Source organism: Nipponia nippon, unplaced genomic scaffold (genome assembly GCF_047370975.1).
Source record: "Nipponia nippon isolate SJK-2023a ecotype South Korea unplaced genomic scaffold, ASM4737097v1 scaffold_3, whole genome shotgun sequence".
NCBI classification, from domain to species: Eukaryota; Metazoa; Chordata; class Aves; order Pelecaniformes; family Threskiornithidae; genus Nipponia; species Nipponia nippon.
Genome location: NW_028262347.1, coordinates 61,469,872 through 61,487,230, shown reverse-complemented (window position 1 = coordinate 61,487,230; position 17,359 = coordinate 61,469,872). Strand labels below are relative to the sequence as shown.

Genomic DNA, 17,359 nt, shown 5'->3' with positions numbered 1-17,359 from the left:
AAAGACTTTTCCGACTACTGTATTATCTGAAGATACTAACAGGTATTTGAACAATCTTAGCAACTTCCTGTAAGCTTGTACCAAATAAAAGCTTCCTGGTACAAATGGAAGCCATGACTGTCACCCAACTTTCAGAAATGATGCTTATAAAATGTCAATAATTTCACATGAGCAAACAGCATAAAGCCATTCACTGATAAGACAGCACAGAAAACTTATCAATCAAACCTGAGCTAGACTTGCTGTCACCAAAACAGTCAGCATCAAGATAAAGTCTAAATCAGATTTTCAGAGGAAATAGAAATTCTAGCAGCATCTAGAATTGACCTAAATCACTTCAGTGTAAGCAACAAAACACTGCCACCTAGTGAGTCAAAGGAAAACCCAGTAATAAGTCATTTAAATAACTGCATCATGAATGGCAGCATAAAATTTAACTGGTGTACTCACTTGAGTCTAATTTTCTCAGTTATGGAGCCTCCTGCTCCTTTTTTAAAAATGCACTATTTCAATACATTTTCTTTTAAAATAATTTTCTTTTTCCATATTCAAAATAAGGGTTACATCAGCTTATGCTGTGGGGATCACAGTGCACTCTTTGGTGCGGCCATTGTATAGACCAACCAGTTGGGTTACCTTGCGTGCAGTTTTGATGATCTCACAACCTTGCAAGAACCAACCCTACAATATTTCACTCTTTACAAATTCAATTCAGATGTGGGGAAGGGAGGGCCCTACCAAGTGCCAGTTCTACAAGTTTCTCTCTTGTACTGTCCTGCAGAATTCAAGGACATGTTTTTCTGAGACAGATAACAAAAAGCCTGGTGACTACTTTTTAAGCAGTCTGAAAGCCTCTGTTTATGTGCAGTCTTCCGTAACTGAAAGAAACTGTATTTGTTTCAAAGAAAGCATATATGGTTTGTAGAGAAAAGTTTTCTATTGTTTTGTTTTTCAAAACTGGGAGACATACCTTGGCTTTGAATAAATGTATAGCAGCTCTACTGAGTTCAATGAAAGCTGCATCTGCGTGGCTGTAGACAGAATGCAATCCTTAAAGTCTAGCATAAATTGTGGTTTCATTTTGTGTGATACTTGTCATCTCCTTACAGACACTTGTGCTCACTGCCAGCTCTCAACATCCTGCACAATTAAACTTCTAGGGACTTAAAAACCCAAATATGAACACCTTAAGTTTGCACAGAAGCCAGTGAGTGGAGGAGACATACTTACATTATGACTATTTGACAACATTTACCAAAGTAGATTTCTCTCCCTTAAAAAAAAAAAAAGAAGTTATTCCAAACATTGGTTATGTCATTTCACACAAAACTAAATTTGATCTCTTCTTTCCCAGACCCAGGTTGGTCTCTTAGAATGCACTTTAAATAGGTAAAAACTCATCAACAGTAAACCCTGCCAACCAGATCTTTCTTCCCTAGAAACTTTTAAAATAAATAGATTCCAAAGGATGGATTCCTTTTAATCAGGAAACAATTACAGTAGGTGCTATTTTCAGACCTGCTGCATTACAGAGTTAGCTTTTATGGATGATCTTACACTTACTGATACGTCTCTCATCGGAGTTGCTATTTTTGTTGCTCTTTCCTCACTGAAACTGCTGATGCTCCTGGCGACACTGCTTTTGAAGCCATTTCCTTTTCTGCTGATGCTACGGATTCTGCTGAGGTAATGTAATTGCTGTGGTCATCGTTAATGGCCCCGAACGGCTATTTCTCTTGCTAGCCAAAGCGCTCCTATTTTTATTCTCTGATATTACACCCACCAGGGCCCTGGAAAAGCCCCGGGGACCGACCGCAGGCAGGTGGGTATCTCACGGCCCCGTGTGACAACAAGCGCCAGCGAGATGACGAGACGACACCGCGGCAGCAGCCGCCCGCCACAGCGGCCCCTCAGCCGCGGGCCCTCCCCCGGAGCCGGCACCGCGCCTCCCACCGCCCCCTTCCCCCGGCGGCGGGACGGGGAAGCGCCGGGGGGGTCAGACGCTGCCGGCGGTACCCGGCCGAGTTCTCCCCCTTCTCGGCAACGTGACGGGTGTGGAATCGGTGCCAGAGGGGCTCGGGCTGGCGCCCTGCGCGCCGGGGAAAACGCAGGAAAGCTCCCGAAGCCCCCGCACCTCGGAGATCGGCCCTGCCTCACCAAAACCGGGGGGTCGGAGCGAAGCGGGGAGAGGGAGGGCTCCCCTGCCCCACCGCCCCGCTGAGGCGCCGCCGCCCGCCGCGGTTGCCGCCACGCTCTCCTCCCGCGCCGCGGGGCCGAGGCGCGGTGCCTGCCTCCCCCGACCCCCGCCGCGGGGCAGGCACCGGGCGGCGCCGGCAGCTGAGAAGCGGCCCGCCGAGCCCTGAGGGAGCCGAGGGCGGTGCGGAGGGGCGGCGGTGCGCACGGGCTGTCCCGCCCTGGCGGGGGCGCTGCCGCCCCGCCGCCGCCGCCGCCGCCTACCGGAGCCCCGGCGCCCCCTTCCGCCTCCATTTCCCGGCGTGCGGCGCGGGAGCGGGGCAGGAAGTCTCGTGCGCCTGAGTCAGGGGAGGAGGGGGAGGCGCTGCCGGGCGCTGGCGATGGCGCTGGAGACCCTCTCCCCGGACTGGGAGTTCGACCGCCTCGACGACGGCTCGCAGAGTGAGCGGAGGGGAGCGGAGGGCAGGGCAGGGCAGGGCGGGAGGGAGGGGCGGGCGGGCCAGTGCGGGGCGAGCGGGGCCGTGGCGATAACCGCCACAGAGAGGGGGGAGGCGCGGGCTGAGGAGACCCCGGTCCCCTCCCGGCCCCGCTCGCCGCTGCACCCCCGCCGGGAAAGGGAGGAAGGAAGGGAGGGAGGAGGAGGAGGAGGAAGACGAAGAGGAGGAGGAGGAAGAAGAAGAAGAAGCAGCAGCAGCCGTGGGAGCTGAGCGAGGTCACCCTCCCCAGCTCCCCTCCCGGACCCTGCCCTGCGCGGGGAGCCGGGCGGTCGCCGCGCCCCTTCCCCGGGCCGAGTGCCGCTCCTCCTCCGGGCAGGCCTGCGGGGGTGGGCTGTCGCCGTGACCTTTTTCCTCCCACCGCCCTCTCCGTAGTTGTCGGAGGTTGTCTGGGGTGGGAGAGTGGCTCTTCCAACCCTTTATCTTTTACCCCCTCTGGGGAGCCGCCTCCGGTGCCCCCAGCGTGGGAGGGAGGCGGCGGGCAGGCGGGCGGGCTTGCCTTTCTTTTCTTGCACGAAGCGGGCAGGAGGGACAGATGCTTGTGGTGGGGATGGTGTTTCTTTCCTTCCTGATCGTTTCCCGTGGCTCACAAATGTTTGCAGTAGCTTCCTGGGTTAGCCAGAGCGGTCATACCGAGATAAGTTGTATGCAGCTTCTGTTGGTAAAGGCTTTCTGGCGTGGCGTTGGGCGGTCGCTTGCGGTTTCACCTTCCAAAAAATAACTAAAGAAGACCTTGTGACGCTTAAGTCTTTGATAGTGGGTTGTGTGCCCGTCGAAATCCACGTTTTTCTCAGCCTGTGGAGGTGACCTACTTTCTAAACAGGGAACGTATATGGTTGTCACGTTGTAATACACGCTGTAAATTGAACTGTGCCAAATTACACCAGGTGTTGCTGTGAAAATATGTCACTCGTGGACCAACTGTTTCACATATAATGTTATCCCAAGGGATGATACTGTTTGTGCCACATTCATTTAATCTGGATTTCAGTGGAAACTGAAGCTGTCCTGAGCCGAGGTTTTTACCCCTTCTCTAGCTGCAGAATGGAAAACGTAGCTCTTACTCAAAATGCCAGATCTCCACTAGTTTGACCGTGACATGAAGTGCAGCTGGGAGAACTTGACATGACATAATATGCTCCCTTCCCACCATCTTGGCGATGAACCAGGCTGATCTTCCGTTGAGAACAGCACGGAACGTTCCCCTAGAGAAAAGCCAAAGAAAAACACTGTGACTTGAAAAACAGTTTTTCTTGTTGTTGTCTACTTTCACTTTCTACCTGTATCACTAACCTTTAGCAATTATAATGTTCTCAACTGAGAACAGAAGTCACTAAGTAAGTGGTTTGTTGCTTCTCTGTCCTAGATACTTATGGACATAGCACTTGCAAATCCTGCTGTGGCAATAAGTCCATCGAATATTGATATTGCTGATTTTATGAAAGAAGATAAGATTAAGTTGGGACATCTGTACTGCTGAGTAGATCTTTTACACTGTTCTAATTGTTATGCTTTCATTTTATAACCAGAGGAGGAACTAAATCAAACTTTATTGTCAACAGATTATACCTTATGAAGTATGTCTGCTGCTCTGAAGAAAATATCTGCTTTCCGTGATTTCTTTTTCTTTCTCTGTGTGAGGCAGTTTCTTTAGGAAAATTTTTCTGCATCTTAAAAAGCTTGCCCCATCTCCTAGTCTTTTTTTATCAGTTCAACACTGCCTGTCTCTGGCTAGCTAATAGCTTTCATTCTCTCATCTCTCTAAAATAGTAAGAAAATTTTCAAACCTGTCTCTTATTTTATGTATGATCAATACAAGGTGGCAAGTTGATGGCTAGCAATAGTTAAGTATTTGGAAATATTTAATATCGGTTATGTTGAGCTATACATTGTTCAAATCCATCATTTGGCTGCTGGAAAGGTGACAGTTTGTGGGTCTCTAGCAGAGTGGTGCTGCAAGATTTTGTTTGAGAAATGCTGCTTGTTTCATAGGGAATTGATTTGAACAGCAGTGCCGATTTCCTATTCTTGTATGACTTGGAAGCTTTTTCTGTTCTTCCTTTAAAACCCCAGTATCTCTGTCAGTTTCTCTGCTCTTAGTTTGTCTTTTGTGCAGATGGAGGAGATGGGATTGGGGGAATACCGCAGCATATCTCTGTAATAATAAGTCTCCATACTCCAGATTTTCTAGCAGTGAAGTACTGATGCTGACATGGTGGCTAGTTAAAGTCCGTTCTGCAGGGCTCTGCATCCATCAGTGTTTTACTGGTTTTCTGCAGCAAGAGCTTCCAGAAGATGCACTGGAAGGAACCGGAAAGATGAGATGAATTCGATGGAATAGAATAATATGATGATACAACTCAAGGGCTGCATATCAGTGTCTGGAGTGCATACTGCTGATGGAGAGTTTTTTGTTCACTTGCTTATCTGTTTACATGACATTCAGTCTCCTTATTCTGACAGTGCCTGTGCACTGTCTAGGCTGCAGGTACAGGTAGAACCCAATGGCACTAGTGCAGAAGTTAGGGTGGGAGAGTTTACCGTGCTTCTTGGATAGGCTTTGCAGTCCATGTGTCCTTACGGTTGACATTGCTGCTGCCTTCAAACTGGTAGCTTAGAATTAGTTCAGGACTTCACTGCAGTCATTTCTCCTTCTCGGTCTCAACCTTCCTGTGCATAGTCCTTCTCATCTTTTCCTTATTAATTTGTCCTTATTCATTCCTCCCCTTATGCCTGGTGCAGTGTCTTAGTCAAGTATTTTCTTTCTCAAGAAAATGTCTAAGTGATAATTGATTCAGCAGTGCTCTCCCACTGAAGTAGCCATCAACTACCATTTGGCTCAGTTATTGGCACGTGCATGAGTAGGAGGTTAAACATGCAGAATAAAAGAATGTAAGTTTTTAAACTGTCCAGAGCAGCCTACTTGCTGAAATGTGAAAAGGGCATGTATGAAGCTATGTGAGACTTGAATTCTTGTTTAGGAAAAGTTCAGTTGTTCAGCTGACTTACATTCTCTAACTTTTTTAGATAATCCTATTTTCAACAAATAGCAGAAGATCACAAGCTATTGGATTTGTTATCTAATTATGGGGAAGACACTTTAGTCTTCACATGAAAAAGGATTGTACTTCCTTTTGGAGTTTAGAAGCCTTGAGCTGTAATCATTCACTCCGCAGTTCAGATTATGCAACTAAGTCAATAATTGTATATAATGGGGGGGGGGGGGGGAGGGGGGAGTGTCTTGATGTGGGAAGAAAAACGATCAGGATAGGGTGAATGCAACTTTTGTGGACGAATTGTCTTTAGACTTACTTTGCTAATTAATGCCACTATTCTTGGTGTTTGACCAGCTGAATGTTACCTTTCGAACATAATAACCTACTTGCCCCTAGCAGTAACAGGACAGCTGTGCATTTCAATGTCCGGGTGCTAAGCAGAAGAAAAGTTCTGCTTGAAGATGGTGAATTTGCAAGTAGGGGGAATGACTGAAAGCCAAAAACTTCCCGTGTGATGCCCAAATGATGCACTGGGAGGTAGCAGGGAGAGAGTGGAAGGGGGATTGCTGCTAATACAACTGCTACTCAGGGCGAAATGATTAGACTCATTGCCTCAAAGTTCTAATATAATTGCATATGTACTGGTTCAGCTGATGGGTAGAATCACCTGCCATGTTACGATTTCTACAGTTGTTTCTTTGCTCAGCATCTTGATGTGATTGTTAGGCTTGTTAAGATCTTAGTTTGAAAACATATGTAAATTTAAAAAATAACTTTCTGCAAACCTCTTACATGTTTGCTATTCTTTAAGTAGTATTTGGATTTCTTTAAAACTGCCACTGAGTTGTATGATTATTTTTAAACAAATAAGAACTTTGTATTAAAGATGCAGTTGTATTAAAGAAAAAGGCTGCAGCAAAATGAGGAATACAGTACTACAAGCTAAATAGCAACAGTTAAATATTTTTTATAACACTTTTCATATCGCGGTTTACTGAACAGTCTATAAAACTGTACAAATGTTATCAATTCTCAGAAATTCATGCTGAAGTGCAGTTGAAGAATTATGGAAAATTTCTTGAGGAATATACATCTCAGCTGAAGAGAATTGAAGATGCTTTGGATGACTCTGTTGGAGATGTTTGGGACTTCAGTCTTGATCCCATTGCATTAAAGGTCTTCATATATTTAATATGCATTGCAACTGTTATTTTCCTAGTTCCTCCTTGCCTTCAAAACCTGAGAAGGAAAAGCTTGATGCATTCGTGCTCTTAGAATTTTTACTTTTGTGTTTGAGAAACCTATCCAATACTATTTTAATTATCAAGTAATTAATAAATTGGTGCATATGATAAGAGAAGATGTTTTCATATTATTCTTTTCCAGTCTTCTGGATTCTAGTGCAAGTTAAGTGAATTTATCATTCTTCATGTGTTGGGAAGCTTAATTCCAGCAAACTTCTTCCATGTGGGTGTTGGTGTTTTTATCTGGGGGTTGGGGTTTCAGAAGAACTCACTAATACTTTTATAACTGCAGAGCAAACTGTGTGTGTATTTATAGTCATGTTTTAACTTAATGGCCTTGGTACAGTATTTTCTGTCCTCCAGAGGTGTCTGTTTCCTTGGTCATGAGTTCTCTGTCCTCTGTGGAGCATTTTTTTTTTTTTCTCTTCACTGAATTTGCAGACATCATTTAAAAACACTTTTGTTACCATATGGAACTTGTCTGTGCTGAAGATGCACTCTTAAGTAATCACCTGTCTGAATAATTTGAATAAGTTATGTGTAGGGCCCACACAGTGCTGGATGTATATAAAGTGGTCAATATCACGGCTGACTTCAGTACAAAATGTCAGCGCCTGCATACAGATACTGACTATGCATCTTAATTCCTACATTTGGGATTCTTAATTAATGTTTCAGGTTTCCTGAGCTGTTTTTTTTTACATACACCATAATGACCATGCTTTTGCTTTCCAGTTTTTGTAAGTAAATTGTTGTAAATGCTGTATCGTATAGCTAGTTATTTGCCTTTCTGCCTAGAGTGAAAGGAAAGGTATTTCCATGTAAACGTGAAGAGTGAAGATTTCCTGCAGTGTAGGTTGCTAGTAATGTGCAGTTATTGCTCTTTTACTACTTACCTTATTTGAGATTAAACTGGGGAAAAAAAATTACTTAGCTAGTTGGATAAATGTATTTTTGATGAATATTTTCTAAAGTTGTTTGTTTGTTGGTTTTGTTCTGTGGTTTTGTTTTTGGTTTTTTTGTTCTTTTTTTTTTTACTTTAGCTTTTGCCATATGAACAGTCCTCCCTACTAGAGCTCATAAAAACAGAAAACAAGGTAAGCACTTTATGCTTAAAAGAAAAAAAAATATGAAAGAGTTATTCTAGCTAAAACCAAGCTCTCTAAACGTGAATCTATTTGTAATGTGTGTGGTTTTTTTCCCCTTTGAGTCTAGGTTCTAAACAAAGTAATAACTGTGTATGCTGCCCTTTGCTGTGAAATCAAGAAGTTGAAATATGAGGTAAATTCAGCTGTCTCTTATTACTGTGTATGAAAATGTTTGCAGATTGGCAAGCTGATATGCAAATGTACTCTTTAGCAGTAAAGAAACAAGATATAATGTCTAAATAATTTTTATAGCATGATTACATATATCCTACTTATTAAAAAACAAATTTCTGCTTTTGTTGTTAGGCAGAAACTAAATTTTATAATGGCCTCTTGTTTTATGGAGAAGGAGGTAAGTAGCTCCCTTTACTGTAAAAGTTTGTAGTTTTACATTATTGTTTCAGGTTATGTTAAATGCTACAGTAAGTGGAATTTTATAATACAGATACATGCTTTCTGTGTATCTTTGACTGATGAACACCAAATAATGGACTTTGAGGTTATAGGGGTATATATTAGTGTCTTGTGACTGTCCTGAGTTAGCTTAGAATAACAATAAGATTTATCTGTTACATTAACAGGAAGTTTTGTTGCAACCTTATTTACATCAGAAGTAGGGAGTATGGGCTGTTGAGATTGTATTTAATGTATAATGTAGAAACCTGAGCTTATATACTATAGCAGCTGTTTTTCAAAGTATGGCATTGAAAACGTGTTTTTCACATGTGAACACATCCTAAACCAACTTATTTCCTATTGGGACTGGTTTTTACACTCATTGTAGTAAAATGGTAAATCTGTTATTTGATAGTAATAAAACACTGAAACCATTAATAAATCACTTGGACCAAGTCCTGCCTAAGTCAATTCAATTGACAAATCATGAGACACTGCTTTAGGGGAAAGCTGCTTTTTGTCTTGGAGTTAAACTGGTAACTCCTCTGAAGGGCTGGTCTTAAGCTTCCATCTTAAAGGATGCTAGTCTTGGAATAAGCACAGATCTTGGTCCTGAGGACTGAATATATTAATGAGTTGATTTAGAGACATATCGTCTAACTGTGTTTTCTATTTCAGAAATTTGAGAGAAAGGGAAAAGTAGTAAAAAGGACTTTTTTTTTTTTTTTAAAGCTTTTCAAGAGCTTTGACTGTGACAGAAGTATTGGGGAATGTGAAATCTTTGAGATAGGGACTGTTTATCATTCTTTTATGTGCTATATAAGATGACTATCATGGTTCAGTTAAGGAACATGAAAAAGTGGTGGGTTTTTTTTTGTTTGGTGTGTGTGGTTAGTTGGTTTTTTTGGTTTTTTGTTTTTTTGTTTTTTTTCCCTTCCTTAGCAGATTCTCACTTCTTATTATACATGGTTTTAAATCTCTTAAAAGAAAGTAATATGCTGCCAAAATGGTATTAGGGGATCCCTCAAAACTTCTCTGTGTCTCTAGCACGAAAAAAGTCAGACTATTGCAGATTAGCATATTACAGCAGCAGGTTGTTCCTGATGGGTGTTCTGCAGGGAATGCTTGAAAATGGCAGCAACTGAGAGGTCGGCCTTCGGTGGGTTAGGTGGGGTTGCAGAAGTGTGACATACACTAAACAGGGTAAAGGTTACATAAAAGGTGTAAAGGGGAGGCGTGCAATATTTAGAATTGTGTCCCAGAGCTCCATCTTAGAGTAGTATGGACACTACTTTAGTCTCTGGTGACTGCTCTAAAATAACATATTTTGTGAAGCAATACGACTTGCATTTCTTATGCAGGTAAACCTGCAATTGTAAGCCATTTTTGTTCAAAGTGGCCCAATAGAAAAATCTCACGTCTAGAGCATTAATCTGTCATCACATTAAAAAGACTGTATTTTGTCAGGTAGTATTACAACTGCTCCAGCTGACTGAAACAGTTTGGCATTGGTGATGCAATTATTGTATTTCATAGTATCTTGTTAGTGTACTTTGTCATACAGGTAATGCTTTGACGCTATGGTGATGAGCTGGTTCTTTTGTGCAGGATGATATGTAGAAAAAAGAAAATGAATTTCTTGAGGAAATTGTATGCTACACAGCTTTTTCTTCTGATTAAAGATGTAGTATATTCTTTCAGTAAATAACTACCAAGGATGTTCCTTGCAATATTAATACCTAGTGCTTTCATGCAAACTTTTTAAAATGGAAACTTTTCTATTAAGTTACATAATATATATGCCTTTAGAGAATTATGGTTTGTATTCTTTACTTTCTTTCAGGTGATGGAGATTTTTTTCCCCGCTTTGTGTCTAACTTATAAACAATGTAATTTTTAATGACAAAGAAACTTCAAAAATAAGTCCGGCTTAGGAAAGCAAAATTTTTAAGGCTTCATCAGTATGCTTATAATAATGTGCTCCACTTGTATGACAAATGGCTTGGAGGGCAAGCTTCAATGTTAATTTAACAGGTCTAACACAGGCTTTTGAAAGTAGTGACAAATGTTTGTCTTTCAAGCCACAGATTCCAGCATGGTGGAGGGAGATTGCCAAATACAGATGGGACGATTTGTTTCGTTCTTGCAGGTAGAGTATGTGTTGGTTTTTTGGGTTTTTTTTTTTTTTTTTTGGACAGCAATTATAATCTTAATTTTACTTGCAAAGTGGATTTAAGTCTGCAGTATCCTGCTTGCATCTTGCTGAAAGGCATTGGAGACATTTGGTACATTACTATGTTTTGCCTGCAGACCTGTCATAACCAGCTGAGGTATCACACATTGTTTTGGTTTTTTTATACTTGTCTAAAACTCTGGAAGTCTAATGAGAGAAGAAATTACAGTTTGTGTAATCAATTGTTCAAAGAAATCAGAATTTACTTAAGAAAATTCCAGTAAGGGAAGATGAATTGAGGTTGTTTCATTTGACGGTGAAGTTAGATGTCTATTTTTCTGGTTTTGATTAGCAAGTTTTAGTTGTCATTGAACATTGGAAAGGTATTAATTGTTCGTACATCTTTTTTTAGCTGTTAGAAGAAAGCAAAATTAAAGCATGTACCTGGAAAAAAATTGCTTGTGCCTCACTCAAACTTTCAGGGAAGAACACTCATTTCTTTTACAGTTTGGTTGTTTTCAGGGTCCTTTGCATGAAAACAGGATCTGTGTTTCTTCTGAGGATTTCCTGTGTTGTTGGGTTTCAGTCTACTATGGAATTTTCTTATCGTCAGTATAGCTTAAGTGACTGTCCTGTTCCCAAAAATGTTTCTGTTTTTATGCAGTATTGCTTGTAATGAAATATCTATGTTGAAGTAGAGAATATACAGGAAACTTCCAGAATGTTTAAGCAAATTCTGGTTTAACAAAGGTTAAAATTCCTGTTCTTGCTGTGTACTAGCATGGTGGTAGTCATTTATGGAGTCATAACAGGTTGAATGCTATAGGAAGTTGTTTCTCAACCTCTTTTACCATGCCCAAGTGCAGTTAATTGTTAGGATGTCTTGTTTTTGTTTTTTTTCCCCTATTTTTCAAATTTTTTGTCCTATCAACTTTGTCAGTTTCTTCCTTCATCCTCTATTTCTTTCTGAGCAGATGTTTGAGAGCCCTTTTAGTGGTTCTGAAATGGGGCTACTGTACACTTGTATTTTTCCAGTTGTCTCCTGCCCCCCCACACCCCCCCTTCCCTGCCAGGATGCTCTTGTCCAGGTGGAAGTTGAGAGCAGGGTGACTGGATGTCTGGATATCTATGTGTATTGCAAACCCACTCTGTAGAATAAGTTTATGTTTATTTATGGGGTATATGCTGATGTGGATATTTATAGGGTAAACGCGACACAAAAAATAGAGCAATATTGCATGTGAGCCCACTTTGTACGTAAGCTACCATGGCCTGTTGATTGTTGAGCAACTTGGGAAAGAAGGGAGATGCAGGATGTTGCCCCAAAGGGAAGGTTACTGTGTGAAAAGGGGTGTGCGTTGCTTTGGATAAAGCTATGAGGAAAACTTTTTCCTTATTGAGTTTGTTCTTTTTCAACTGTTGTGTTCCCCTAAATCCACTCAGTGGTAGTCTATATCCATAGGCTGGGAAATGCTATTCTGGTCAATGTTATAAGCATATCTCCAAGGGCGGTGTGAAAATATGAATGAAGATGACAAAAGAGGTGAAATGTTGCTTTCATAGAGCTAATGTCCACATATTGGTTTATTGGCTCTTCTGAGTTCAGGATTTCTTGATTAACTAGATGTAATAGCCTCGAATTTGCTATGTCAAAACACTTTTTTAAACAGTTATCAAAATAATGCTGTGAAACACTGGTTAGGTACTCTTGATCTTGCAGTAGACAGTGTATTTGAAGAACTCTGATAAAATGATAATCTCGTCTGTATTATGTAGCTGCTAATATGCATATGCTGTTAAATTGGACTGTTTCCTGGAAGTTCTAAAGAGGCAGCTGGTGCCCCTTCCCCAGGAAACATGATCTCCATTGTCTGTTAATCCATTCCCTTGGAATCTGTTGCCTTGTTTCAGCTGCATTTGATAGAGCAATACAAGTGTAAGAAGTAACAGCACTTTTATGTTTTGTGAAAACCGGTGACTAATAGACGGCAGAAGCCCAAATAAGATCTATTTTTGATGGAGAGGAAGACAGAATTCAGCTGTTAGCCAGTCTTCTGGCAGGAACGGCAGGCTGGCTGGTTAGCCAGTGTGGGCTGTCTGCTATGAAGCCATCTGTGTACTGACTGGCTAGACTCATCACATTCTGACTTATCCCTGATGGGATTATAGGGTGCATTAATGAGCAAATATTATTGCAGTTAAGGGAAACTCAGATTCATTTACCCTATTGCTCAAGGAATGCCTTCTTAAAATCCATCGTATAAACTAAGATAGTCCTTGACGTGGTCAGAGTTCATCTGTTCTTACTCATTTTGTACTATGTAACTGAGCTCAAGTTCTGCTGTAGTCAAACATACCTCTTGAAGATGTCTTGTTTTTTGAAAGCAGTTTTCTGCGGCTAATCACTCTTAGAGTGGGTACAGGCTTCTGTGTTAATTTCCAATTTGAATTCAGCTATCACCAGCTCCCAGAGTGTGACTCTTGAATCTAGTGGGAAAATGCCCGGCCTTTGCTATCAGGGATATTTTCTCTGAAGGTACTTGGGCATTGTTGTCAAGTCACTTCTTACTGTCTTTGATAAATTGAACTCTTGAAAACTTTTACAGCAAGGTATTTAAAGTACACTGAACCCATTATGGTGACTCTTTTCTGTACCTTCTTTAAAGAATCAATATCCTTTTAAAAATGTGGCCCTGGGTATCAATTCTGGTATTTTAGTATCTAGACTGTCAAAGCCATATGCAAGTGTGAAATAATTTCTGTTTTCCTTATTATGCTTTTCAGTAACTTTTTAGCTTAGTCCCAGGTCCTTTTTTCAGAGCTATTAGTTACTAGGATGATGTTTTCCATCCTGCTTTGGGTCTGTCCACTGACTTGGATTAGGAGTATAGTTGGAGCTCGGGCTGCAAGTTCAGTGGTTTATGTTTGATGTTTTGGAAGTAATGGCAATTTGTGTATGAGGAGGGTCTATACGTATATGCATTTTATTTTCTTGTATTTCAGGAGCTGTCTTGCTTTGTTACCCGATGTTACGAAGTGGTGGTGAATGTAGTGCATCAGTTGGCTGTTCTCTATACCAGTAACAAGTAATTATTCCCTAAAATGCTATATTGTTTTTATGTAGTTAAACAAGTATGTAAAATATGAATGTTCTGCCTAAGGCACGGTCATTTTTGGAACATTATCTAGAGATACGGAGAGTGCTTTGCTGTGTAAGTTTGGGCTTCATAAGCCATTATGAAAGTGAATTTGTTTTATTTTCAGAAAAGGCGGTGCTTTTATATAATGAGATGCAAGAATTTTAATTTTTTGCCTTTTTTTTGATAGAATTGATGCTTCAGAGGCACTTAGTCTTTATGATTAAGAGATTGTCTTATTACTCTTTCATCCTTGCTTTGTTTGAGAGAGAGATTCCTTCTGTTGACTGATGGTGGATACCACTAGCTTCAGAAGCTTAAAAATCAGATCACTTTCACAGTCTAATGTTCTAAATATGTAAATCTTCGTCTGTATTCCTCACAGAACAACCTTGGTTTTAACACCTGAAGTTGAGCTTCATAAGGGCTGTTGGGTTTAGCTCCTCTGAAAACTCTGAGGAGAGTTTAGCTCTGAATAGAATTGTTGGGTTTAGCTCTGAATGTAACTGCAGGGCTCTTGATTCCTCTCTCTCCCCCTGCCCTGCCCCGCTCCAGATAGGATAGCATCGTTCTCAGTTTTATTTGTTGTCTTACACTGCAGCACAAGGTAGGCTTCCTGTGTGGTGCTGAACAAGCAAGGCTGGATGTGTGGCTTGCACATGGCTTGGTTAAATGTGTAAAGTGATTTTGTACTTTCGGGCCACAAGGCTGTATGTATCAAGGCTACTTGCTGTTAGCATAACCGAATTGGTAATTGCTGATATACAGGTACACTGAATGCAGTCAGTGGTTTGAACCAGTCACATGCTGTACATTTAAAAATGCAATACTAAATTTGATCATAGCACACAGATTTCACATAGTGTATACTTTTAATCAGATTTTGAGAATTCTTTTGTTTTCTGAAGTTATGTTAATGAAGAAAAATGTACCCCAGGAAACAAAGAACACACCGTGATACAGAATTGATAAATATGCTCTGTTCCAAGGATTAAAAAGGCATTAAAATATTTATTTTGTTTACAGGAATGCACCTAAAATTATAGAGACGTCTGGAGTTCATTTTCAGGTGGGAATGACTTGGAGCACCTTTTGCTTATGTTAATATATGTGTGTCTTGATCATTAATGCTGAGAAAAGCAGCAAGAAAGTGAATTTCAAGGACAACTTTCAATCTGGAATCTCCTTTAAAGGTTTTATTTTGTTAATCAGCTTTTTCTGGCCTTTATGTGGAAAGAGCTGGTATCTCCCTGTCTGTCATAGTCTAGCTTTCTTAGCTGAAAGGTGTTCGCACACTCCTTTATTGTGTGCAGTATGTGCTTCTGCGTGTAGACAATTTTGAAAATCCTACCTTCAATATCAGATTAGATCAGTGAACTTAAAGCTGTGCCTGTACACAAACTAATGTTCCTTGTGTCACTACAAGACATACTAAATCTTCAAGCTACCAAATGAAGAAATCTCCAGTTTAACTCTCTAGCTGATGTCTTGTTGGCTGATAATATATTGAAAGGAATGGAAATTTTACTTTCCACACATGACTGTAGTAAACTTTCAATAACTACAGTCCTTTTCTTTTTGTTTTAAACAGGCAATGTACGAGCATCTGGGAGAGTTGCTCACAGTCTTAATCACTCTCGATGAAATAATTGACAATCATGCCACTCTGAAAGATCACTGGACCATGTATAAGAGGTGTGTCTCTGAAGGTGTGAAACATACTCCCACAACATAAAAAATAAAGTGTGTGTCTGTGTTCCAAGAACGTCAGTGTGGGAACATGGATTTTGGTAGCCCTGAGAGTTTTCCAGAAACCTCAATGACGAGCAGGGCTAAGCTCCCACTTTGTCCTTTTAACAGCACCAGTAAGTTTTTTTTAAGTGCTGAATGTTACATATAAAATATGTGGTAAGCATCCTGACAAACAGAGTTAGGGTTGGTGGAGTTTAAAATACATTCAATAAGAAATCTAATTTTGCACAGAACTGATCTAAGACTATCCGTATTCATCATGGAGGTGGGCATACAGATTTAAGTAAGAACACTGTCTTAAGTAAAAGGTGAAGAGTCAACAATTATAAAGGTAGTTAAATTAGTGGAATAACTACTCTGTTTCATTGAGAATCTGAATAAATGGGAGTTACTTAAATACAAATGCCTTATACAGACCTAGTGGGTTTGTGGTTGTTTTTTTTGTTTTTGTTTTTAATTTTGGAGTTGCTGCTGGGCACAGATGTGGGCAATTAAAATCTATTATCAAAATAGTACAGGATAAGATAACACTGTTGGCGTGTTTTAATTGTGTTGTATGTACGTGTTCCACACCTGCTCCTTACAGGCTGCTAAAATCTGTCCATCACAACCCTTCTAAGTTTGGGATTCAAGAAGATAAACTGAAGCCATTTGAAAAGCTGCTGTTAAAACTGGAATGCCAGTTACTTGATGGGATGATATTTCAGGTAGAGAAATTAATGTTCCCCAGTACAATAGGGGAGACTATTACATTACAGCAACACTCTTCTTAGAATGTTTTGTTTTGTTTTTTTATTTTGTTTTGTTCTGGATACAGTGATGTATGAATTTAGCTCTTGCATCTGTGCGTGGAAAAAAAAAAAGGCTCTATTGTAAGATCCTTCCTTGCTCTTCTCATGTGCTAGAACAGTGCCAGGCTTTGAATGGTAGCAGTTAATGCTTACTGTTTTGCAGAATTAAAGAAATGCAGACAACTTGGCATTAAGACTGTGTATTATCAGTGAGTCTGTTTCTCACCAGAAATTTTAATAGTGGTCAGGCTTACATAGCATAGGTCCACTTTATTTTAGCTGCAGGTTAAAGTCTCCTCAGTTGTCTTGAAAATATATTAAGTGTGACCTCTTGTTATATATTTTGTCTCATTCCTAGTATTGGAGACAGGTTGCTGTCATGGGGTACCGCTTCAGTGCTGCATACTCCTGAAACATGCAAGTGTACAGGTGGATGAGAAGGATTATTACTTTTTCAATGCAGTTAATTTAAATGTGTTCATACAAGAAGCCATCTTGTTTTAGAAAAGTGTGTATTTGAGACACTGAAATCAGATGTTGTGGCATAGTGGGCAGAGGATAGCGTTGCTGAATCTGGTCACAGCAGAGTCAATTGATCAGGACTGTTACTCAGTTCTTACTGTTACATCCTAAATGGCATAGGGAAGAAGGTTTTGTTCTGTAAAAGCCTCCAAAAGGGAAATTGTAAATAAATAATTAAACACAATTTTTCTTATTCTTTCAAAGGACATTGCTACCAGCTATCCATTTTTAAACTATATTCCTCTAATGTTGCTTTAGTACAAAGACTTCATGATATGTTTGGGGCATTGGTAGGATTTGTCTGGTATTCATTCAGGATGTTTCCCCTCCTGGCCTGTCAATGCCCCTTCCTAACAAAAATACATTGAATATATTCTTAAGTACAATTCCATTAAAGACTATTCTTATATCTTTAGAAAATCTGAAGTGTGTCTTTTTTTTTTTTTTTTTTTTTAAACAGCCACCAGTGGTGTGGGGGTTTTATGCTACAAGTTCATGAACCACATCCTACAA

At 40.5% G+C, this 17,359-nt stretch overlaps 2 protein-coding genes across 8 annotated transcripts in view; one reads left to right on the top strand and one right to left on the bottom strand.

The window, feature by feature from the left end:
- Positions 1 to 1,893, bottom strand: part of ALDH1L2 (aldehyde dehydrogenase 1 family member L2) — a 44,235-nt gene extending 42,342 nt beyond the window's left edge. Inside the window, exons 1-2 of one of the 2 annotated variants that reach the window (XM_087766430.1) lie at positions 1,564 to 1,893; positions 1,231 to 1,273 (exon numbers count right to left, since the gene is read on the bottom strand). In XM_087766430.1, the coding sequence (XP_087622556.1) occupies positions 1,231 to 1,251 (21 nt within the window). In that variant the 5' untranslated portion in view covers positions 1,252 to 1,273; positions 1,564 to 1,893. The remainder of the gene's footprint in view (positions 1 to 1,230; positions 1,274 to 1,563) is intronic. The other variant, XM_087766431.1, reaches the window with a different exon arrangement.
- A 587-nt stretch (positions 1,894 to 2,480) lies between these two features.
- The window catches only part of WASHC4 (WASH complex subunit 4), a 41,827-nt gene continuing 26,948 nt past the window's right edge, over positions 2,481 to 17,359 (top strand). For 3 of the 6 annotated variants that reach the window (XR_015706240.1, XM_087764235.1, XM_087764236.1), the window contains exons 1-10: positions 2,481 to 2,634; positions 6,720 to 6,859; positions 7,971 to 8,024; positions 8,143 to 8,208; positions 8,382 to 8,427; positions 10,553 to 10,620; positions 13,648 to 13,730; positions 14,808 to 14,850; positions 15,373 to 15,476; positions 16,120 to 16,240. Coding sequence is in view for 5 of the 6 variants with exons in the window: in XM_087764235.1 (XP_087620361.1) it covers positions 2,574 to 2,634; positions 6,720 to 6,859; positions 7,971 to 8,024; positions 8,143 to 8,208; positions 8,382 to 8,427; positions 10,553 to 10,620; positions 13,648 to 13,730; positions 14,808 to 14,850; positions 15,373 to 15,476; positions 16,120 to 16,240 (786 nt within the window). In the remaining variant the exon portion in view is untranslated. Of the gene's footprint in view, positions 2,635 to 6,719; positions 6,860 to 7,970; positions 8,025 to 8,142; positions 8,209 to 8,381; positions 8,428 to 10,552; positions 10,621 to 13,647; positions 13,731 to 14,807; positions 14,851 to 15,372; positions 15,477 to 16,119; positions 16,241 to 17,359 lie in introns of those variants that run through there. The other 3 variants (XM_087764237.1, XM_087764239.1, XM_087764238.1) reach the window with 3 other exon arrangements.